General features: G+C 53.3%; 9 protein-coding genes across 9 annotated transcripts; 4 read left to right on the forward strand and 5 right to left on the reverse strand.

The window, feature by feature from the left end:
- Nucleotides 1-451: 451 nt before the first annotated feature.
- On the forward strand, nucleotides 452-3334 carry J4E79_003704 (uncharacterized protein; the record flags this gene model as incomplete). The annotated part of the gene is made up of 2 exons (XM_049352596.1): nucleotides 452-1508; nucleotides 2523-3334. 2 exons carry the CDS (start codon nucleotides 452-454, stop codon nucleotides 3332-3334), a joined length of 1869 nt encoding a protein of 622 aa, XP_049212975.1.
- Nucleotides 3335-3959: 625 nt separating this feature from the next.
- On the reverse strand, nucleotides 3960-5171 carry J4E79_003705 (uncharacterized protein; the record flags this gene model as incomplete). The annotated part of the gene is made up of 1 exon (XM_049352597.1): nucleotides 3960-5171. The coding sequence occupies one exon, from the start codon at nucleotides 5169-5171 to the stop codon at nucleotides 3960-3962; it is 1212 nt and encodes a 403-aa protein (XP_049212976.1).
- Nucleotides 5172-5465: 294 nt separating this feature from the next.
- Nucleotides 5466-7071, reverse strand: J4E79_003706 (uncharacterized protein; the record flags this gene model as incomplete). Its single annotated transcript, XM_049352598.1, has 2 exons — nucleotides 5466-6431; nucleotides 6478-7071. The coding sequence occupies 2 exons, from the start codon at nucleotides 7069-7071 to the stop codon at nucleotides 5466-5468; spliced, it is 1560 nt and encodes a 519-aa protein (XP_049212977.1).
- Nucleotides 7072-7447: 376 nt separating this feature from the next.
- Nucleotides 7448-8944, reverse strand: J4E79_003707 (uncharacterized protein; the record flags this gene model as incomplete). Its single annotated transcript, XM_049352599.1, has 1 exon — nucleotides 7448-8944. One exon carries the CDS (start codon nucleotides 8942-8944, stop codon nucleotides 7448-7450), a length of 1497 nt encoding a protein of 498 aa, XP_049212978.1.
- A 1106-nt stretch (nucleotides 8945-10050) lies between these two features.
- On the reverse strand, nucleotides 10051-11209 carry J4E79_003708 (uncharacterized protein; the record flags this gene model as incomplete). Its single annotated transcript, XM_049352600.1, has 2 exons — nucleotides 10051-10759; nucleotides 10815-11209. 2 exons carry the CDS (start codon nucleotides 11207-11209, stop codon nucleotides 10051-10053), a joined length of 1104 nt encoding a protein of 367 aa, XP_049212979.1.
- A 1659-nt stretch (nucleotides 11210-12868) lies between these two features.
- Nucleotides 12869-14284, forward strand: J4E79_003709 (uncharacterized protein; the record flags this gene model as incomplete). Its single annotated transcript, XM_049352601.1, has 1 exon — nucleotides 12869-14284. The coding sequence occupies one exon, from the start codon at nucleotides 12869-12871 to the stop codon at nucleotides 14282-14284; it is 1416 nt and encodes a 471-aa protein (XP_049212980.1).
- Nucleotides 14285-15045: 761 nt separating this feature from the next.
- J4E79_003710 (uncharacterized protein) lies at nucleotides 15046-15776 on the reverse strand (the record flags this gene model as incomplete). The annotated part of the gene is made up of 2 exons (XM_049352602.1): nucleotides 15046-15167; nucleotides 15305-15776. 2 exons carry the CDS (start codon nucleotides 15774-15776, stop codon nucleotides 15046-15048), a joined length of 594 nt encoding a protein of 197 aa, XP_049212981.1.
- A 1990-nt stretch (nucleotides 15777-17766) lies between these two features.
- On the forward strand, nucleotides 17767-19432 carry J4E79_003711 (uncharacterized protein; the record flags this gene model as incomplete). Its single annotated transcript, XM_049352603.1, has 2 exons — nucleotides 17767-17793; nucleotides 17855-19432. The coding sequence occupies 2 exons, from the start codon at nucleotides 17767-17769 to the stop codon at nucleotides 19430-19432; spliced, it is 1605 nt and encodes a 534-aa protein (XP_049212982.1).
- Nucleotides 19433-20552: 1120 nt separating this feature from the next.
- J4E79_003712 (uncharacterized protein) lies at nucleotides 20553-22487 on the forward strand (the record flags this gene model as incomplete). The annotated part of the gene is made up of 3 exons (XM_049352604.1): nucleotides 20553-21335; nucleotides 21386-21701; nucleotides 21760-22487. 3 exons carry the CDS (start codon nucleotides 20553-20555, stop codon nucleotides 22485-22487), a joined length of 1827 nt encoding a protein of 608 aa, XP_049212983.1.
- Nucleotides 22488-22786: the final 299 nt, after the last annotated feature.

The raw sequence follows: 22786 nt of genomic DNA on the forward strand, positions 1-22786 counted from the left end.
GCTGCGACGTATTCTAATATGTGTTTTGAATCAGACCTAGGTTGCATTAATTTTTCCCGTCGCTCCGTCCTCCAGTCATTCTCATTGCGACAGTTAGTCAGGGGTGTGCCTATTGGCTGTGCTACGCTACTCACCTCGCTCGGCGCCCACTCACCACTAGCTAAACAAATGTGTAAAAAAAAAAATGTCTGGAAATATTGTCGCAACGTCGCGGTACTGCTTACAAGTATAGATGCCTTATTGGTGGTATACGTTGCGACAACCGTGGTCAAAGTGTGCAACCATGGTACCGAAAGTCTGCCGCCTTCAGGCATCAAGATCACGTTTTCAGTTCCAGTATGTATATATTGCGCTTGGCTTCCCACTCTCATCTCATCTCTACAATTAACTTCCTGTTCCCATTCATGCTCTACAATTAAACTATTGCAGCAAATACCGAAACTCAGACATCATGACTCTTACGATGATTCAAACCTCAACCCAGTTCGAAGCGGATCAGCTCTACAACGCCATTCACTACTCAGATTTCGCCTATGACTACACAACGGCGGTTTCAGCCTATTTGAAAGACTTTCCTGCTCTCCCCTCCGTTCCGACCACCGAATACTCCTACGCACCAACCTCAATACCTACTTGGTGGTCAGACTTCACGCACAGTACACTTTTGTCAGACATGACTTATCTAGTCTCACCAAGAGAGTTGAAATCTCTGATCGAAGCCGAATTACACCAAGGTCTCACGCAGTCAGCTATCCTCCAGCACTGGATGAAGAGATCTGGGAGCGAAATCCCGCTTGGCAGTGCCGCTGCAGCCGCAGCACTCCAAGACGCTATCATCGTGGCCTCTGATGCCGAGTGGTACGAGCACGATGACCATTTCATCACGGAACTCGGAATATCTGTTCTCGATCCGCGTTCCGTGCCACAACCATTTTCCTCATCACCATGGGGTATTCTCACCAGCATGGAGAACTACCACGTGCGCATCAAGCCCCACGCACATCTCACCAACAAAGACCTCTGCGAAGGGCATCCAGATGCCTTTCAATTCGGCAGCACAACCTTTGTCAGCGTGAAAGAAGCGAAAGAAATGCTGCGCAGCATTTTCACTCGCCGAGACATATACGGTAACCTACGTCCAATAATCTTCGTAGGCCACGCCGTCTCAAACGACTACGAAGTCATAAAATCGCGCTTTGGTCTCGACCTTGAAGAAATCGGCACCATCGTCGCAACAATCGACACACAAGTGCTGGCCGTAGAGCACGGCCTCGTAAACCCATCCCGCAAAATCCGCCTTGCACATCTCCTCGCCGAATACGACATCAAAGAACCATACCTTCACAACGCCGGCAACGACATCGTATGCACCATGATCGCCGCCTTCCTAATGCTTTGTCCTCCAACCCAAACCCCGCTCAACAAACTCCACTACGTGGACCTCAAAGCGCAACTCCACAATGCGGGCCAAACCGCCATCAAAGAAGGTCGCGGCTACGGCGTCACGCGTTTCTGCGAGAAATGCGATTCCCATCACCACACCGCACCGTATTGTCGCGTGAGCGTGTGGCACTGTGAACACTGCGAGAAAGACCCCCTGACACGACACATGGCCTATACTCATAATTCGCAGAAATGCATTCACGTGGTTAAGCAGGCTGCGCTGATCAAGAAACAGGGTAGCATGGGCTATGGACAGGGCGGATCGAAGCGCTCGAGTAGTCCTAATGCTGTGCCGTGTGAATTTTGTATTGAAAGTACAGATCCGAGAAGGTATTGCAATGAGAATGCTTATGGGCATAAGACGGGGGATTGTGCGTGGCGCAGATAAAATATATGAGAAAAACAGATTAAAATATTTTTAGTGTATGTTCTCCGATTCATGTGATATCTTGGTGTGTGCAAAGTGTCCAGGTTTGTGATGTTGCTCATTGCAGACTGTCTGTTGCGTATGGTTTCTGCGAGTTGAGGAAGGCGTGGATAGCTCATCGACGAATGCACTCTCATCGTCGATGCGCATGCATTGTTTGAGGAGATATCGGGTCGATCGAAAGTAGCTGTGCGACCTGATTCGCCAGGTCGTCTTCTCGTCGCGATACATGTCTTGCTGAGTGGGAAGGTGCAGCGTGCCTGCCTTCCAAGGTTAGCGATGTCGCACAGGGTTGAAGCGGTGACGTGAGAAGCAAACGAACATCCCCTCGTCGCTGCCTACGCGCTTTCCCCTTAGTATCTGGCGTATAACTATTGGATGTGGCACCTCCCATCCCAATCACTTTTGTACACCTTGCGCTTTCCATTCAGCCTTGTTCTCTTACATCTTTGGCGCACTACCACTGCTTGCCGACAAGCTTCGGTATTTCTACACGTTTGTGTTACCTCATCAACATGTCTCAGCGTTCACGATCATGCCTTGCCGCGCCTTTCATGACATGCCCACCGAGCTTATCGAGTCCGCCGCAAGATATATGGACGACGCAGACCTACTGTCCTTTCGCTTGACATGTAGACATGCAGACATGCAGACGCGAAGACTCTACGCGTATTCGGCAAGCGCTTCTTCTCCACTCTCAAGACCACTCTAATGGCGTCCGATCTCGCGAAGCTCGACGGCGTCTCTCGAAGTGCGCGACTAGCCAAATACGTCAGGACCATCCTGATCAAGGACGACCAAGAAAAGGTCATGCGGTCTGTTCTCTCGAGCGAAGCAGCCATTGCTAAGCCCATTGGCGCGGACCGAGAAGAGATAGAAAGTGGCGTAGCGTCGTTGTACATTATGGATTCGCAAGATCACTTGATCAAACGACAATGTTATCAAGATCCAGAAGAGCTAGCGAGATTGAGAGCGACATATCGCATCTGGTCGCGCGAAACTGTGGGCATCCTTGGGGTAGACAAAATCGCCGTTGCGAAATTGAAGGCTATACTCCAGGAACGCCTCTTGTCTCTGGACACTCTTACTATTGACTACTGTGACACTGGAGATGGAAAGAAAGATACAGAAGCTACCATCTCGCTTGCTCAAGAAATCATTTCAGGTGGGAAACTTGCCATTACTTCGTTTCAAGTCTACCTGCATATGCGAGGACTTCCCTGGATAGGAGCCACCTTAACCCTGTACCTTGATCGAGCCAGACAAGGAGAAGGTTTGGAATTCGATCTGCTTCGGAAAGTGGGATTACAGCTGTCGTCCGGTGGACCTTCGTCAGACCAACTGCTTAGCCAAATCTTCCACTGCGCGCCGATGTTAGAAGATCTCCGCCTGGAGCACTCAGGACGGACAGACGCCCAACTCGTCGACCTCCTGCACCGAGGAAAGTCCGTCTCCCCAAACTGAAGGAACTTTTCTTCGGCCACTCAGGCGATCCTGCCGGCTTCGTCAAAGGCGTTTTGTCGAATTCTCAAGACAGTCTAACGATGATCGGCCTCAGACGCATTTCCGCATTCCCACCGGAAGAATTCTTGCGCGAGATTTTGGACGAATACCCACAGTGGGAAACTTGGCAACCAGGCAACAGCAATGCTCCCTGGAGTGAGGAGGATGCAGATGATGACGTTTACGAAGTAGCATTGCGAGATGCGCCTGAGGGTCACTTCGACCCTGTTCCGAGGGAGTTCGATCTTCCTTTCTACTACTTGAAGTGGCCCTAGTATCCGAGTTGGCAGTACCTTCTCCTCATTGTATTTCACGAATTGTGGCACTGTACGAGAGAATTGCGCAGTATAATGACAGGATAGCTGGAAGCAATTTCACCGGCCTGGACTTGACCACCAAGGTAGTATAAGGCAGTAACCAAAGGAAACACCACTCACACTCGTAGGGCATGTTCTGACGTTTGCAATGACCCGTCAATCTCAAATTTCCTTTTGTATGAAAGCTACGTGAAGCTTCAGATACCAGAAGTACAACCGATCGTGAACAGCACCTCCGATACAACTCCACCAACTGCACCAATGCCCACCTAACCAGTCCCCATAACCCCTTCCATCCACGGATAAACAGTCCCATTCGCCTCAGGATACCCCATATGCAACCTCCCCTGCATAAACCGCATCTCCTTCGGACTCCCATACTCCGCCAGCAACATACTATCCTCCACGGGCATACACCCATCCAACACACCATTCACAAGCATCAACCTACAACTGCTCATACCCTGCCCCACAACAGCCACACCCTCTCCCTTGCCACTAACGAGCGAAAACTCGTCTTGGCATTTCTCTTTCATCTCGTCAAAGGACGAATAGCCGTATTTCTGGATATACGCTTCCTCGAGACCGAACGGGTATTCGTGTTTGGAGATCTGCGAGAGCCATTCTGAGCCGATGTAGTGGTGTGTTCCTGCGCCGTGGCCGACGCTGCCGAGGAGGCGGGAAGAGTGCGTGTGCGCGAGGCGGATGGCGTAGTAGCCGCCGGCTGAGAGACCCCATGCGATGACCTTCTTCTCATTCAGATAGGGTGTTTCGCGGATCCAGTCTAGGATGCTGGTGAAGAGGCGGTCCGGCGAGAGCGGATCGCGCTTGTTAGCGGGACAGTCGACGGTCGTGCCGGGTATGTCGCAGATTACGGTTGCCCAGCCGCGGTTTAGGTGCTCTTGGGTGCGCTCCGTGTTGTCGGGGCGGTGGCCGTCTAGGCCGGTAATGAGGAGGACAGTGGGGAAGGGGCCTGGGCCAGTGGGTTTGCGGATGTAGAGGGGGATGGAGGTGCCGTCGCCGTTGGAGGCTTGTTTGTGGGGTATCACGACTTCTTCGAGGGGGATGTCCCATAGTTGTGCGCCGCGGAAGTAGACTTCCTTTTGCTCTTCGAAGACCTTCTTCTTGAGCTCCGTACCGATGTAGGGGAACCGAGCTAATCTGTATACAGCGTTTGCGTTTAGATATAGTTTCTTCGCTGCCTCTTTGTCCCTGCTTTCCAACTCTTTGGCTTCCTTCGCTAGGCGTTGCGCTGTTGGCAGGAAAGCATTGGTGTATGCGTCGTCGTAAGGGTCGTCGATCTTGTTGTCGATGAGGTGTTTGAAGATTGGTTCAAAGTCCTCAAACTTGCCATCGTGGAAAGGGTAAACGCCTTTGGTGCAGGGGAACTTCCAACGTTGTTCCCAGAGTTTCTGGATACTGCCGCGATGTCCATATTCCTTGGTGAAGAGGTCTCCGAGGATCCAATTTCCGTTGGGCATGATGCAAATCTTTTGACCGAAGGGATGTGCAAGAGTATAGTTTAGGCAAGCTGCCAGCTGTTTGCATGTCGTCGTCGCGCACACAAGCGTTGTATATACTACCGTTTCGGGATCGGCGGGGCCGGCTCGCCAGTTGCTTCAGGCCCGTCCGGACGGACCCCCGCAAAATGAACTACGGCTTCCCGTAGTCTGCATCAACCAAACGTACGTTAAACTTCCGATGAAGCTGACGTTGATCTACATGGATGGTGCGACAAAGTGGCAAGACCCTGAATGCAGGTACGCGGATATGCATTATTGCCCGGGAAACTCTTCTACCTCTTCCTCCTCCGCTTTACGCTTCACGTACTCTCTCAGGACATGCACCAATCTCGTCCTACCGTCTTGCCTCTCGAACACCTGTGCGTGGTCTACAGTAGGCCACCAAATCGTCTCTGTGCCGTGGCCTCTCCACTCGGAGTCCTTCCAGGTTCTGTCCTCGCCCTTGAGGTCAGCACCATTAAGGTACTTCCCTATGGTCTCGGTGTCAACTATCAGATCCCTGCCACCGAGGCTGACACTCACGTCCCGGTCTTTGAGGTCCTCCTTCCACAGTATGTTTTGTGCCCAGAAGAACTGGCGCGCCAGGGTTTGCGCAACCATCATATCGGTAGAAGCGAAGTAATAGAGCTGGTGCTCGTTCGCGCCTTTCGGTCGACGCGCGGTAAAGTTGTACGCCACATCGGGAAGATGTAACAGGAATGTAACAGGGTCGATGAAGACCATCGGGCCGATTTTGGCAGCGGTGATGGGGTCCCGAAGCAGGTGGGTAGAGATGACGGAGCCGTAAGAGTGACTTGCGAGTACAACTTTGTCGAAAGCATGGCGTTCCAGGATCATGTTGATCTGGCGACAGATGTCGTCTTTATCAGGAATCGCCCCAGTAATGCGGAAGCTGACAGGCATGATTTCCACAGCGACAATACCGACCTGACCATCTTGTGCCGCAAGCGGATCGTGCTTGTTTATCTCGTTCAAGAACTCGACGTATGGGTGCAGGCCGATGCCGATGCCGTGTACGAAGAGAATGGGTAGTCGCGTCTTGGAGATGTGTGGTCGGTACCAGTAACTCAGATCAGGCGCGGATGAGATGTTGCGCGTAGTGAGACTGGCGAGCCGCGGTGGAAAGATGGCCAGCGAGGAGCGAAGGTGGGTGCGGAAGAGCATGAAGCCGTAGTAGCGCAGACGAGCGGCGGTAAGGGTATCGACCAGCATAACGATCTGTCGCCGTCAGTATCACATACAATCTCAAGACCAGCAGACATACCATATACCACAGAAACGGCCGATGCGCCATGTTGACTTGGTCGATAGTCAGACGCAGGCACTTTGCGCTGCCCATACCAGGCGCCAGCTTCCTCCCTAGCATCGTCTCTATGCCGTCCGCATACTCGTTGAGCTCGTCGTCCTCAGCATTGGTTTCTTCCGGGTGCGCCTGCCGCCTCTTCCTCCGCTCCTCATCGCTCTCTGTGCCGCGGTTCAGCAGTGCCCACGCGAAGAACTCGCGCACATTCTCGCGTCGTATTTCGCCCGGTCTCGCGCCCAGAAACCACCTGCTGACGTAGTACTCGGGGTGCGGGATCTTATCCCAGCATCGCCAGAAGAGCTCCTTCCTCTCCTCCTTCTCGAGGGGCGGCGGGTGTTGCGCCGAGGCTTGAAGCGCGCGCTTGCGGGGAAGGTAGACGAGCAACCAGAAGGCAGTCTCGATGATGCTCCACGTGAGGAGAAAGCGACGGAAGGCTGTATGCGGGGGCTCTGCGATGCTGAAAGAGACCCAGAAGATGCTGAAGGGCGTGATGGCGCGGAATCCCAGGATGCACGTCCTGATGAGAAGGTACTTGGGGAGCGTGTTTTCGATCATGGCGAATGTGCGACAAGATATTAGCTATCAGAAAGTCAACCGCACCCCATCGAAAGGCATGGCGGGGGTATTATCGTTATCATGGTGGAAGTTGTTGACGGCTACACGGCAGGGTTGCTGCTTACAGCCCGCCGATGACGCAGCTGCCTGCTGCTTTCTTTGGCTTAGTCAGCAGCGCATCACACTTCTCGCAACCAACACCGTATTCGGCAGAGTGTACATTCATCCTATATTGCTCGCATCTATGCTAGAACCAGGGTATCTTCAAGGCGTTTTCAGCCGTCATCTGAACTTCCAAAAGCAACTAGTCACCTCCCGGCCTGTTCAAAGCGCCGCCAATCTAACGCCGAAACACCTGTGCAGTCCTTCTGCCATCTCAACCTTGGTTGTATCCTCCCTGTCCTCCACGTGGAGGGTATCCACCACGACCGCGACCAAACGAAACGTTGCCATAGCCGCCTTGGCCGAGGTGTCCGCCAAACCCCCTGACAGAAGGGTGTCCTCCAGGGCCTGGCGGGGCGAAGCCATGTCCACCAGGGGAGTCGAAGTACTGTCGGAGACTGTCATAGTTCATGGTAGAACCAGATGGACGAGTGGTACCACGACGTGACATGGGACGACCCCAGTTGGAGTAGAGCCCCCCACGATGCGGATTCTTGGTCTTTGGTTTCTTGAGGGCCCGAGCGATAGCGTCCTTCTCACGCCGAATGAGCGCTTTCTTGTTGGCTACACAGATGCAGTGCTCGGTGACGTGTTCCTTTCCTGGCTCGATATTGCACTTGTTCTCCTCGCACTCATCACAATGAAGGTTTGTGGCTGTGCAATCTGGCTTCATGTGGCCGACAGTACCGCACTTGAAGCAGTACTTCTCAACGCCACCGAGGCTATCATCGAAGTTCGCCACACTATGGCGCTCCAGATCTTCCGCCACTTGCTCCATGCTCTTGTGTGCGAACTTCTTGCACTTGTGTCCGCCCAAAACGATTTGGAAGGCGGAGATCAACGTGCGAGCGGCGTCGTTTGCCGCCGTGTGGGAATCACGATGCTCGAAGGAGAGCTCTTCGACCATACGCCTGAGACCAACCTGCTCGTTCCTCGGCATCATCCAGTAACCCTTGTCACGAACCAGCAGCTGGGTGTCGATGTAGCGGACCACGGTACCGATTGGCTCCATGTCGAAAGCAATAGCCTTGGACTTGAGGTTGTTCAGATCGTGTCCGACGTCGTGGCCGAGAACGACGATGGGGAAGTTACCCTTGAGGTCGGGGAAGTAACCCTTGAGGCGGGGGACGTCACTGATGGGTTGTACAAAGAGGTCGGTCAGGATCTGACGCGCCTCGGCGAAGGTGACGAACCGGCCTTGACCGAAGCGGTTGCCTTCGACTCCCCGCGATGCTGGATTCTGATTCGGGAGATGGGACGTCTCGATGGTGCGTAGGAGGTAGAAGCGGACTTTCTTCATCAGGTTCTCCCCATGATCACCGAAATCTCCAGTGGCCACAATGGGCAATACATCTTGACGACCGAAAGTAGCGATACCGACCTCGGTGGTCTCATCGGTATTGTTCGACCAGTGCTCGCAGTCGATACAGATGACGATGATGTGGTTGGCGAGGTCCTTGGCGATGTCGGGGATCTTCTTGATGCATCTACCTCCGACGCAGTGCTCCCACACTTCAAGGTCGCTGGCTTCTTTGAAGCGGGCCTCGAGCGCGATGATCCTGGGGTCTCGGACATCAGGTGTACCACTTATATCGACTGCGTTGAAGCTGGCTACGAGCGCAGTGACCGCGGGATCTTGAGCATCAGGTTGAGTACTTGTGGGCGGGGCAGCGGTGACGGGGACCGGTCCACCTTGGGAGTTCTGGGACATAGCGGTGTCGCTTAAGGGAGGTAGAGTACTGGGATGCGGTGAGTATCCCATGGCGGTGGGCGAGTCCGCTGTCTGCAGAGGTAGAGGTACGAAGTCAGTCTATGGCTCACATGCATTTCGTACAGTCAGAACTTACCTTACGTAGTATGTCGTGCGAGTGAGCGATCTCAAGTCGACGATGTCGTTCGGGTTGAATGTAGTCGCGGGCTCGGGTTGCGAAAAGACAAGTAGAGAGTGCGGCGGAGACCAGAGGGGTAGGTACAAGAAACGCCGAATGTATAGGTGTGAACGGTCACTAGGCCAAGATGAGCACGTATTTCATTGAGCTGATCAGTGAGCGTGAGCGATCTTGTGCCTTGGCCCGCCCCCGCCGCGCAAACAGGGTCGTCGTGGAGGGGCGGTAGTGAAAGTGAAGGAGGAGGAAAATCTTGGTGAAAAGTCGTTGGATATATGCTCGCAATCTGTAGATGGCAATGCTGTCGGCAATGGCAGCGTACTTATAAAGTGTGGACTCAGTTCACATGAAGTTGCGGATCATGGTTTCAATATCAGTCTCCCATGGCTATGTCCACTGGAGCGGATTAAGAGACTTATACTAAAAGAGCTATCCAAGGTACGACCCACACGATTGTCAAACAGCCAATCTCGTGCTTGCTAGAGCTACGCCTACACACCGACGTGTTCTCTCTACGAGCTAAGCTTTGCGGTATTGCACCGCTTCGATATCCTACGCCAATCGCACGTGACAACGTCGTATCGCAGACTCTTGTGCTGAAGATACTTCTCTTTTGCGAGAAGACCTGATTGTATGGGTACACGTGGATTTTGGAAGGTGTTCGTCGCTCGTTGCGATGGGTCATCAACGTCGTATCGAAATGTCGAAAAAGACGGTCACCTACACGAATTACTGTATGAATATTGCATTTCTGGATACTTATAGTGGATCCTATCTCTATCTGGAACAACATCGGACATCCTCAAAAACACCCAGGCAAATTTCAGTAGGTCGAAGTACAAAGTATCCTACAGACAGTGTAAAGATACGCCAAGAAATGCGGTCATTACTGGGTGCCATATCTTTTCAATCCGACACACTACCTACACCTCTAGAAATCTGCAAGATCAAGCGCAGCCACTGCATTGGCAACTTTCTCGATCGAGGAGACCTCAGGACCTTTCATAGCATACGAGATGCAACGCTCAGTCATATGAGTACCCTTGGCCTGCTTGCGCTTGTCTGACTGGGAGGAGGCACAGTGGTCACACTTGACCTTTGCGTAGCAAAGCTTGCCTTGATAATTCCTCTTGGTATGGCCATACTTGCCACAGCGGAGACAAAAGAGGTCGTTGCCCCAGCCCCACTGTTGCTGCTGACTAAGCAGCTCAATGGTATCGACGACCTCTTGCAGACGGCCGCCGTTCTCGGGCTTGAATTCGGAGGGAAGCACCATCTGGACGGCAGCGATGAGTGTCATAGCCGCGTCGTTGCCGGCAGTATGAGCATCCCGATAAGAGAAGCCGCACATGCCGACGAGGGCACTAAGCCCGATCTTGTTGCCGCCCCAGGAATCGTATTTACACTCCTTGGCCAGGTACTGGGTGTCGATGACCTTGACGACAGTACCCAGAGCCATGGCGTTGAAGCCCAGCGTGGAGTTCAACATGGTCATATCGCCAGACAGAGCATGGCCCATGACAACAACGGGACAGAAGCCCTTCGAAGCATCGGTATCGTCGACAGGCCATTGGAACATTGCGGTGAGCATTTCCTTGGCTTCGTACTTGGTCAGGAAACGAGTGGTACCGAAGCGGTTGCTGCGTTACTGTTAGCCGACGTCCTTTATTCTAGGAAGAAAGAGATGGTACTTACGCTTCAGGATCTCCAGGACACCACTTCAAGTTCAACAAGTGTGCATTTTCGAGAATACGCGCATGGTAGAAGTACACCTGCTTCAGCAGGTCCTCACCATGTATACCCGGACCTGCCAGTGCGCGCATGTCGCGAGAGTCAAACGTGGACACGCCGATCTCGGTCAGCGCGCTCTGCTTGCACTCCCAGTTCTCGGTGTCGAAGTTTACGACAATCATGTTCTTGGCGGAGGGTGGGACGCCGTCGAGGCTTGAGAGACCGAGACAGTGCGCGAGGACTGCGCGGCTGGACTTGGTTGTGAGGGCAAGCTCGAGCTGCGTGTTTGTGGAGGGAAGAGGGGAGGAGGAGTCGTTGGAATCGCGGCTGGGGGAGCGGGAATAGTTTGAGTCGGACATCTTTGTCGATCTCAAGAGCTAGTAATATCAGTCAGTCTTGTTTATCAAACCGGGCTTCAAAGACTTACAGGTATGATCTGGTAGGAAAAAGGGGTGGTCGACTGCTCAGTCTCGCTGATGAACTTCTCTGAAAGTTGAGACTTTTCCTCAACGGTGATTCGTTTCTCTTCGGCAGATTTCCCACGTATTTATACAGGCTTAGTGCTGGGAGTAGGCTCGTGCTGTATCACGATAGTCTAGCACACTGCCAAGGGTGAATGTGATGCAGGGGGGCTGCCTGGGTACTGTGACGTAAAAGAAGGGCGGTGGTTTTGACCGGAATAGTGAAGAGAAGGCTCTAGAGTTCTGAGTAGGCTGAAACGTCTGTCTAGATGTTGGCGCGAAAAGGGAGTTGGTAGGTGTATTGTGTCGAAGTGTCGCTTAACTGCGTCTAAGATCCAATTTCTAAGAATCTGATAAGATGGTGGTAGCGAGAACTTTCAACTTTGGTTATGCAAATATATGACTACAGTACGAATAAGAGACCAACCAGATGTCTGATAATTGTCTACTCAAAACGTAGCTCTCATAAATCATTCTATGGTCAGCATTCGCCGGTACCACCATGCTACAGGGGGAGAGGCGAGCCAGTCAAGACTTCAGCAAACCAAATCACCATCTTGACAGAATAGATATAGGATCGAAAAGCAAAGCGGTGGCAACAATCGACAATTCCAAGTCCTTCAGCTTCCTTATGATGTTTTCGCGCCTGTGGCCAAGGACCTTAACCCAATACATTAACACTTGCTTGTTCAGCGTGTTTTTCGTCTAACAGTGCTAACACAAGCTCTTTTGTGGCGAGAAACACATATTTAGTAAGTAGCACGGACGAGTCTTCATCGAACTCATGGATATCCCCTCGTATGTCTGATCGATGCAAATCTTAATTATAATCAACCGAGCGGCGCAGACGAACGAATACGCAGCATGATGAGCAACACTGCCGGAGTCGGAATGACCGAGTTCCATGTCATACTCAAACATCATTTTAAAGATCTACGTTATTTTTTGCCCGCGGCGTTAAAAAGCTTAGCCTCAGTCGCGAAGTCTGCTTGTGAGCCTAGGTTCACGATACAGTCGTGCGCCACCTGCCGGCGGCTGTCCACCCCTTGCCTTAAATTGCTACTACTGGTTCGATATATGTTTAGGCAGTGTAAAATGTAGATGCATGATCCATCAGTAGACCCGTGCCAGCATGTAACCGAAAGCCGACACAAGTCGTCTGGAGATGTCATTTGTGGGAATGCAAGCGTCAGATGAGGGATGAGGTTTTTTGGGTGATGTCATGGGACCGGCCGCACGTGGCGGGCCGTGCGCGGATCGCTGTTCCTGCCCCGTCACTGGACGTATCACCACTGTACCTTCATTCCTAGACTTGCGTGTTCCAACATTGTCTTCTAATGTCTACGACAACGACTTTGACACTTTACTCTTATGCAGCATTTCCTCTATATCGTTCTATTGTACCTTGACTGAAGATCGGCGGCTCTCCACAAGCTTCCCCGCATTCCACCTGCAGCGAGTCAGGCCAACTCCACGTGTTCGCAGCAAAGGTTGCGAAGTACCTCGCGCATGGATACCTCGTCTCCTCTCTCTCGCATCGATACACTAGTATCAGATATGCCGTTGGAGAAAGACAGTAATACCGACGTCGTTCTACGCGACAGACTGAGTGCGCTGCCCGATGAGCTGCTGCTCCACATCTTCGAGGCGGTTGGTTGCCTCTCTAGACGCGACCTCTGCAACGTATCGCGCGTCAACAAACGATGCCACCGCCTCAGTGACGCCGTCTTATATAAGAGCATTCTGTTCGAAACTCCAGAGCTGCACCTGACGTTCAGCGAGTCATTGAGTCGTCGCCCGCGCCGTGGCTCAGCCATCCATGAGATCAAGCTGGCCTACCCATCTTCGGAGCTGTCGCAACTGGCGCTTGATGCACCTGTCGCCGGTTCGTACCTGGATCCCAAGCGCTCAGATAGCCTCTCACGGACGCTATCGATCATGTCAAATTTGGAGAAGCTCGACATTTCCGTCCCCGACGTGCTCCTACACGGTATTGGTACCTTGTTCAACGGACCCTTCGATCTCGCCTGCTTGAAGTCCTGCTCACTATTCTACCAATGCGCTAATGATGCTTACTGGGACCTCCGCGAGAACATACATATCTTCGCCCATCCTACGCTGGAAACCTTGACGATCCGCAGAGCTAAGCTAGACGAGAAGGGCTTCGATCACATCGAGCGTCCGCACATGACTGCACTCAAACAACTCCACTTGATCGAATGCGATATTAACGACGACTCACTTGGAGATCTCCTCGAACTGCCCGAGGCGCTGGAGGAGTTTGTCATGACGCAAACAGAAGAGCCGGAGCCAGAACTGGAAGAAAGCTCTGATAACGTTGGGGACTACATCCTGGCTGCTCAGTCACAAGCCGAATTTTTGAAGAGCATCACGATCGATCACCCAACGCTTACCGGGCGCAAGGTGCTACGTATGCGCGAGTTCGCAGCGCTCAAGACATTGCGCCTGAACTGGGATTACCAGCTGTTTGGAAAGTCATCTAAGAAACCGCGACTTCATTCCGTTGGTCTCCCGCCGGTTATGGACACACTCGAGTTCTTCAATGAGCTAGGAAGCGACGCTGAGGTCACAGACCTTCTACTGGCTACTATCGAGCAGAAGGATATCGTTGCTAGGAATTGGAAAACTTTGGTTGTGGTTGAGGGCGAAGACGGAGTGTCGAGGGAAATCAAGAACGCGTGCAAGACGGCGGGGTTACAGTTGGATATCATTGGGGCTATGGATGAGGATACCGAATCAGAAAATGAATCAGAAAATGAATCAGAAAACAAGTCGGACGGCGAGTCGGAAGACGGATCGCAAGGCAAATTCTGGGCAAAACCGGATGCCAGGACCCAGATATCGGAAAGTGAATCCGAGAGCGAATTGGGAGACGACACATGCCTTAGGGTGAACAAGGACATTGAGTCAGATAACGATGAGAGCATTTCAGGTGCTCGTCGTTTTATGTGAAGGGCAATGTTTGCTCTTTCGACCAGGCTTACATGACTGTGTTGCGAACACGTTTAGACTACACTGGCGACGTCTTAGAGCTTGGAAATGCATATAGACTTGGCTTCATGCGCCATATTATACCAGTCCATTACTGCAATACCAGCTTATACCTCCCTTTAATAACGATCTTCACTTTCCGGCCATTACCCGCATTCCTACTCGTCTTTCCAAGCGCTCCCCTTTTCTTCGAGCGCCTCTTTGCTTGTCTCTTATCTTCCGCGTTATCTTCGTCAACCTGGTTCCTTCGCCTCCTGCTATCTCTCCAGCCCTCTACGTACAGCCAAATCTGTCGCAATACACAAATGAACACCATTACGATATGTTCCGCTTTGAGCTTGACATGTGCGGCGGGGATGTAGGAGATATTTGGCCTAGGAATAGAACCGAGGAGTGTCACTGGCAGGGATGCTATACGCGCGAGCGCGGTAGTGGTGCTGTTTATCATTGTGAGGGGTTTGCGGTTTGTCGCATACGGTGGGTATAGCAAGGTTAGGTTTGGATTTGGCGTAGTATATGTGTGTGGGTCAATACGTATCTGGAATTCACAGAGTTGCGCATCATAGCAAGGCGTGGAGGTATTCAATGTATCTTCAATTATCCACGTACATCCAGTAAGGCTGTGAAGTACACCAGCACCATCTATGTCATATTCCTCCATACCTCATGACAACAGCCAGGTGAACTCGATGACTCAACCACACTTCAACCGTGGAAGCCCATCATACCCCCTCGTCCCCTCGCTCCACCACCACGTCCTCGGCCACGACCTCGATGGCCTCGGTAGCCGCCACGTCCATGACCTCGGCCTTGACCGTGTGGAGCAGGCCGGTAGCTATTGACCCTGTTCCGCATCTTCCGGATGCTGTAGTTGACGTCCTCAAGGCGAATCACAAAGTCACCCGCCATGACCACCGAAGCAGGAATATCTTCAAGCACCTCGTTAGCACCAATCCTCTTCTCAATCCGAAGACATCTTACTCTCATCCTCGGTATTACCAGGAACCTCATTCCGCTCTTTCATGTGCTTGATGACGAACGCGATCGCCTCCAACTTAAAACCAGTGCGTGTCATATCTGCCAGACGGCTGAGCGCGGAGACGAGTGCTAGACCCCAGTTGTGGCAGTCTGGATCGGGGAGGTACTGGATTGGGAACGGGGTGGCCATGGAGCGAAATTCCCAGGCGGCGCCTGCGGACGCCAGGAGGCGGGTGATTGTGGCCTTGGTGTCTGGGGGGAGGGTGGTGAAGTCGTGGAATGTGGGGCTGTTGTCGATGAAGTAGTCCTCGGCTTCGTCCTCGGCTTCGTTACCCGCCGCATTGGTGTGGTCTTCAGGGTCGGCCATCTGGGTGTCCTCCATCGCGTGTTCGGTGTCGTTGGCGGATATGGTGTTGCCGGTGATGGGGTCTACAGTGATGGGTACAGGGGCGTTGCTGGCGTCGATGAGGTCCATGGTGACGGTTCTTGAGGTGTTGATGTGTCGTGGGTAGTACAATTGATTGATACGAGCTTGTGTCGATTGTCAAGCGGGGATGTAGGAATGATCGAGGTATAGTCGTCGTGGACCTATATATACAGACTGGCAAGGCGCTAATCAGGAAGTCGCAGTGAAGGAGCCTTGGTGGTGTGTATATGGTAGCGATGCGCTGATCGTAAAGTCATGGTGACCGGCTCCCTCACTGCGAAGGCGAGACAATGTCGTAGTTCCTCCATTGTTATTCCTATTCAGTGGACGAAATGTGCTCATGAACCTCGTGTGGCCGTGATAGTTGCCTAGAATTCGTCGTTTGCTCGTAAACTATTTCCGTGGTAGTTATCACGTTGCTGGACCTCCTGACGTCTTCATTTGAACATGGCTTGCATGCGCGCAAACGCCGTCTTTTTTTGTTGTTGCGGTGGCTCGATCGCAAAACCTCCAGCTCCGTTGTTTCCGTGATTGTTTACCATAGCGTTCGCGGGTAGTTCGATAGGATCACTATTGTCAACCGTCGGCTATGACAAATCAGCTTCTTTATTCCGAACGCGATGTTCTCCTTCTTAAAGGTACTCACTGCTGCCATATATCCATCAATCTGCTGCGGTTGGGCATATTCAGGCCTCCCTTCTCCTTGCAACTCCTGCGGTCCATTGTGTTTGTATTGGTCTCCATGCAGCTCCGTCGGTACATGCGCTTGTCCTGCATACTGTGGTGGCATGATTCCGTTGCTTGGGGCGCCCGGTGGTGCAGTATACTGAACCCCAACGTACGTCGCGTTTTGTTCCTGCATCCTGCGCATAGCCCTTTCGCGCCTCCGCTGTGTACTACAAATCTTCATGAAAACGACTGTGCAAAAGATGCCTGTAACAAACATAATGACAAGAATTATGACCGCTACAGTGCCTTGCAGCGAAAGATTGGTGTTGCGACGTTGGATGGGCGCCATGTTTCTGATTGTTATTTGGGGTTGGAGCTGCGGTCTTCGAGTATGAGAGACGCGAGGGGATCAAACTCGCGAACAAGTCACGGCGTCTGGGAGGCCTGAGGTGCACTTAAGCTCATAGCATGGATGTGATAGGCCGCCTGAAACCCATGCGCGTCTGGGCACAAATTTGGTGCATCGCCATGGACGTGATGGCGGCGCAGCGCTGTTGGGGGCCAAAACGGGTACGCGAGGCTGACCTCTCGGTGCTGCCAAGGCTGAATTCTCCGAGACCGGCAGGTACGGCATGTCTCTACCGAGGAAGATGGGACCTGGCGTTGAAGAGATAGGAGAAGAGAGTCGATCAAATGAGGTCTTACATTTGGCGATAGGCCTGAGAAGTGTCCTGCTTTAGAACCAGTCCTGGTTATTGTGTAGCATGTATCACGTTGTTCAAGCCAAATACCGCCTCCTCCTGATGGCACTCGGGACCACTCTTCGGAAACCCTCAGCGAGGACGAAAGACATGTCCAGCTTGGTGCTTATCTATCGGATCGTGAGGTTGTCGAGAGCTTGTCAGGGCTCCCGCGCTTGAGCCTCGCGGCGCTTGCATTAGCGTCGATTCAGTTGGTAGATGACGCGCAGTTCGAACCAAGACGAGATGACGTGTGACATCTGACCAGCGCGAAGAATTTGGTGAGCTTGGAAATCGAGCGTCGCAAACTCTGAATCTCTTCTGTCGAACGAGATTCGTTATGCTGCAGCAAGGGTGAGGTGTGTCTTGATCGCCAAGCCCGGCTGTGTCTCCCCTCGACCCATGGTTTTCGCGACTACGCGCCGACTCTGCCACAACACCCCACGCACTTCTGCATGTGCGCCCGCCTATCGTACAATCAACCTACCACACCACGCCGTGTCATCTCAAACGCGCATTGATCTAAGAGCACACAATCGTGCGACACATTACAACAGTCTCGACATACGGTTTGAGTATGCACTCGCAGCATAGACACATACGAAGACGTCAATATTACAAGTACCAAAATGGATGAGGACCTCCGTCTTCTCGAGGTATGCAACGGCGCAAGAGTAGAAAGTCGTGCGACGTCGCTAACGGGAATGCGACTTACAGCAGGAATACTGCCCCACGATAGACCCCACTCTTCTTTACACGATATACTCGGATTTCGCAGGAGAACCGAACGCAATCGATCTTACTAGGCAACTACTCGAACCCCTGAAGTTGACAGCCGACGCCGAAGCCCTCGATTTCGACCCCTCTGGCAGCAGCGGAGGCGCATTCCAAGGCAGTCCAGACAAGCACAGTACCGATGTCGACTCCAATGCCGACTCGTGGACGACGCAAACGGTGGCGACGGACCACTCGACGCTCTCGAACGAGTTCTCTACACTCAGTGTCAACGGACGGTCGGGGGGCTCAGAAGGGTCTCTGGAGGATGGATACTACAAGGATATTGAGCAGTCAGACGTCTCCACAAAAGAACTGTTGCTTGCGGAAACCTTCCCAGGTCTGCGGCTCGCGCAGGTCACGTACACGCTGAAGAAGTGCGGATACGATTATGATAAAGCGACGGATGAACTGTTGAACCAAGTCTTCTTCGATGACAGTAGGAAAAGCCCTACTGAAGAAGGTCCAGTCGCAAAGGGTATTGATGCATTCTCAGAAGATCATCTCGTACCGCAGAAAGGCAAGAAAGCTAAGAGCAAGAAGAAGCAGAGACTTTCCTTGGAGGCAGGTACTAGCTACCTCGTCGAATCGGATGCGCCAACCAATCGCTGGCAAAACACGAGTCGAGATGTAGACTTTATAACGTTGCGTACAGGCCTTCCAGCGAAGACGGTATCGTCGCTTTACCATGCGAACGGAACGTCTGTTTCGGCGACTGTGCTGGCCATTGTAAAGAAGGATATCGCAGCGCACAAGAAAGAGGGTGAGCCAGATGCTGCACTGGTACAGGATGCAATCACACTGAATGAGGGCTTTCCATCTATGGATCTGGAGCACGCCCTTGCCATAGTGCGACTTACTGCTCCTTCGACGATAAAAGCCCAGGAGTTAGCGAAATCCCTCACCCAACAACCTGCTAGCGAGACAGGTGGAAAGGGTGGTATCAAACTCGACTTACGATATGCTCCTGTCGATCTATCTGACCCTTCCGAAGCTACGAGACTCCCTACTTTGACTCCTTCTGTTCGACCACGCGACGCGATGTCCACAGCTGCTGCACGAAACGACGCATTCGGGAAAGCATCAGGTGCCTACCGCAAGGGCAAGTCGACGCCACTCATGAGGCAAGCAGCCGCGTACTATGCACAAGAAGGTCGCGACCTCAACGCCAATCTGAAAGCGATGAACGCCGCCGAAGCCGATGCATTCGTTTCCACACAATCTGGTCCAACATACCTCGATCTCCATGGCGTTACTGTGGCCGACGCAACGAGAATCGCCAAACAACGAACACAAGCTTGGTGGAACGGTCTGGGCGAGCGCAGAATACCCGAGTGGAGCGGTGCTGGTCGCAGAGGTGGTGGCGAGGCATACAGGATCATCACAGGTTTGGGCCGACACAGTGAGGGTGGAAGGGGAAAGCTGGGGCCTGCAGTCTTGAAGACGTTAGTCAACGAAGGATGGAAAGTAGAAGCAGAGCCTGGAGAGCTGTATGTCACAGGGCTGGCAAGGAGGAGATAGTGAGTTCCGATGTTTAGACAAGATCTTGGTGTATATCAGGGATGCATGGCGCACAGGATGTTGGAGCATGTACAGCGACAGTGCCATTGTGGAACGTATCACAGAGAAGAGATGCGATTGGATATCATCAAACACGGATTCAAGACATCCTGCCCTGAGCGTTCGCTCTTTCCGTCTTTCAAAGCCAAAGCTAGCGGCGCGCTAAGGTTTTAAGCTTCTTTGGACCCCACCCGCCATCCATTGCCCCCATCTTAATCACTCACCCTCAATCCAGGTCGCTCACGAAACCTCCGGGACCTGTCAAAGGCGCTCTCGTACATCCACTGTTCCAGTCGTAAGGCTGCACCCACGATCTGCCTTAGTTTCGAAACCAAAACACGCGTACTTAGCCGACACTTAACGCGCCAAGCTGTCGTTTCACGGGTGCTGCGACGGAACCAGCGACACCATCACTCGGAGGACGCGTCGACGAGTGACCAAGAACAGAAATCGGGATATCATATGCTGTCACGTCTATCACGGCTCACTGACAGCGCGAGGAAGGCATCGCGATGTGATTTGAACTAGGAATTTACAAGGTCAAGCGCTTCCCCAGCGATCTCACGCGACGCCAAGGTAGACTTCGTGCTTAAGCTACGAGTCGTCCACCGAACAAGCAATTATGTTTTGCGTATAGTATGCGGAACCAGCTACACGACCAGTGTTTCGCCTCCGCCCGTTGCAGTACCAAACGACACATGCCCGCGCGACAGCACAACAGCCTAAAGGCATGTGCGTCTTCGCGCACGCTATGCTACAGCGTAGCTACCATGACGATCGACAAAACGTTCGAACAAAAGGCTAGAACGCATGCACCGTTTGATACGGGACATGCTCCACCCCATCGGGCCGTTCCCCATGGAGGGCATGATATATAGAGAAGGTCTTTCCATGCAGTATTACTATTCATCAGTTCGATACTCATCCAGCTTACTCAGTCTTCTTCTTTACTTCTATTCAATCATTCTTCCTTGTATATATCGCTGCTAGTCGGCTTTTATCTTACCTGTACATTCTCTACTTACATCACTGCCGGGCAGCTGATCTTTAATCCTCCTTCACATCCTTTCTATCCGCCAATATGAAGTTCGACTCGTCCATCCTTATCGCCTCCTTGGCGGCGACCGCTGTTGCGGCTCCGGCTCAGGAACCTTGCGATCACACTGCTATGGCTAAGCGATGGGTTGACACCACTGGTGGCCAGAGGATGCCTGCACACTACGTCGCTACGGTCCGTAAGCTCTCTTCCGAGAAGGTTAAGAACAAGCGTACACTTGACGCGCTCCTCGGTGGCCTTGGCGGTGGAGCGGCAGGTGCAGGTGCCGGAGCAGGAGGCCTTGGTGCCCTTGGTGGACTCGGTGCTCTGGGAGGTGGTGCCGGTGGTGCTGGAGGCCTGAGTGCTTTGGCTGGTGGTGCTGGAGGTCTCGGCGCTCTCACCGGTGCTGGAGCTGGTGGCGCAGGAGCTGGAGCTGGAGCCGGCGGTCTCGGTGCCCTTGGTGGACTTGGTGCTCTGGGAGGTGGTGCAGGTGGCGCAGGAGGTGCAGGAGGTCTCGCTGCCCTTTTCCCAGGTCTTGCCAAGCGTCAACTTGATCAGCTCCTCGCTGGTTTGACTGGCGGTGCAGGTGGCGCAGGCGGCGCAGGCGGCGCAGGCGGCGCAAAGGGTGCGGCGGGTGCCGCTGGCGGTGCTGGTGGTATCGGCGACCTTCTCAGCGGTCTCGGTATTGGTGGTGGAGCTGCTGGCGGAAAGGCGGGCGGTGCTGCTGCTACTACCCCCAAGGCACCTGCGACTAGTGCTGCCGCGGGCGCTGCGAAGGGCCAGAAGGGTGCCGGAGCTGCTGGAGCTGCTGGTGCTGGTACTCTTACCGTAAGTACTCTCTCGTCTTGGACTACATTTCCGAAACTGACTTAATCCAGGGCGCTGCAAACAACGGCACTGCTGCGGCAGGAGGCGCTACCGCCGCTGGTACTGGCAAGGCTGGCAAGGGAGCTGGCAACTTGAACGGAGCTGCTGGTGCCGGAGCAAATGCTAACGGTGCCACTGGCACTGGAGCTACTGCCAACGGAGCCACTGGAACTGGAGCTACCGGTACTGGAGCGACTGGTACTGGCGCTGGCAAAGGAGCAGCTGGTGCTGGAGCCACTGCCAACGGCGCTACTGGTACTGGAGCAACTGGTGCCGGAGCTGGCAGGGGACAAGGCAATGGAGCTGCCAGCGGTCAACAGGGAGCCGGTAAGTGATGTCAAGCACCAAAATTCCAATTATAGACACTGACATATATCAGGCGCAGGCCGTGGTCAACAAGGTGCCGGAGCCGCCACTCCCCCAACTCCTCCTACCGCTGGTGGCGCGGGTACTGGAGCAGCTGGAGCTACACCCCCAACTCCTCCCACAGCCGGTGGTGCCGCCCCCGGTCCTAACGGAGCTACTCCTCCTGCTCCTCTCACTTCTGGTGGCATTGCCGCTCCTCCTGCTCCCCCAGCCAACGGAGCCACACCCCCTACTCCTCCCACAGCCGGCGGCGCGGGCACTGGAGCAACCCCTCCTACTCCCCCTACCGCTGGTGGCGCAGGCATCGGAGCTACTCCTCCCACTCCTCCCACTGCCGGTGGCGCTGCTCCCGCTGCTGGTGCCAACGGTCCTCTTGCCGGTGGAAACAGCCCCGCTGCTGGTGGCGCCGCAGGAGCTGGCCTTACAGGACCTGGAGCCACAGGTGCCGGTGCTGGTGCCGCAGGCTCAGCCGGATCAGCTACTGGAGCTGGTGCAGCGACTGGAAACGGTGCCTCTGGCGCTCTTACTGGTGCTACTGGCGCCACTGGTTCTTCCAGCTCTACCGGTGCTTCTACCGGTGCGTCTGGATCTACTAGCACATCTGGAACCAAGGGCACAGGTGCCAACAGCGCCTCCAACGGCGCCTCCGCCGCATCTGCATCTGGTAACGGAAAGGCCTCAAGTGGCAAGGGCGCCTCGTCTGGCAACGCCGACTCTGCTCTCGCTGACTCTCAGGAGGAGGACTAGATCGCTCCAGCAACTATCTAGCACATGCAGGATGGCGATGATATAGGGATGAATGGAAAAGTAGATAGATTGTCGGTATGGCAAGTCTTGAATGGATGTATAATGATAGGGACGAGATTGGATTTGGATTTAGATGTGGACATGACTGGGAATGGGACTTGGAGACTCACGATCATTTATCGGATAATAAAATTTATTTCACGCGAACTGTGTTAGCTAACGAATGATTTGATCACGACCTTTACTCATCGTCTTAGTTTGTCGATAGTGATCAAGAGGGTGAGCAGTTGATATCTAGG

Source organism: Alternaria viburni (genome assembly GCF_023758015.1).
Source record: "Alternaria viburni strain BMP 2772 chromosome Unknown scaffold_6, whole genome shotgun sequence".
Lineage (NCBI taxonomy): Eukaryota > Fungi > Ascomycota > Dothideomycetes > Pleosporales > Pleosporaceae > Alternaria > Alternaria viburni.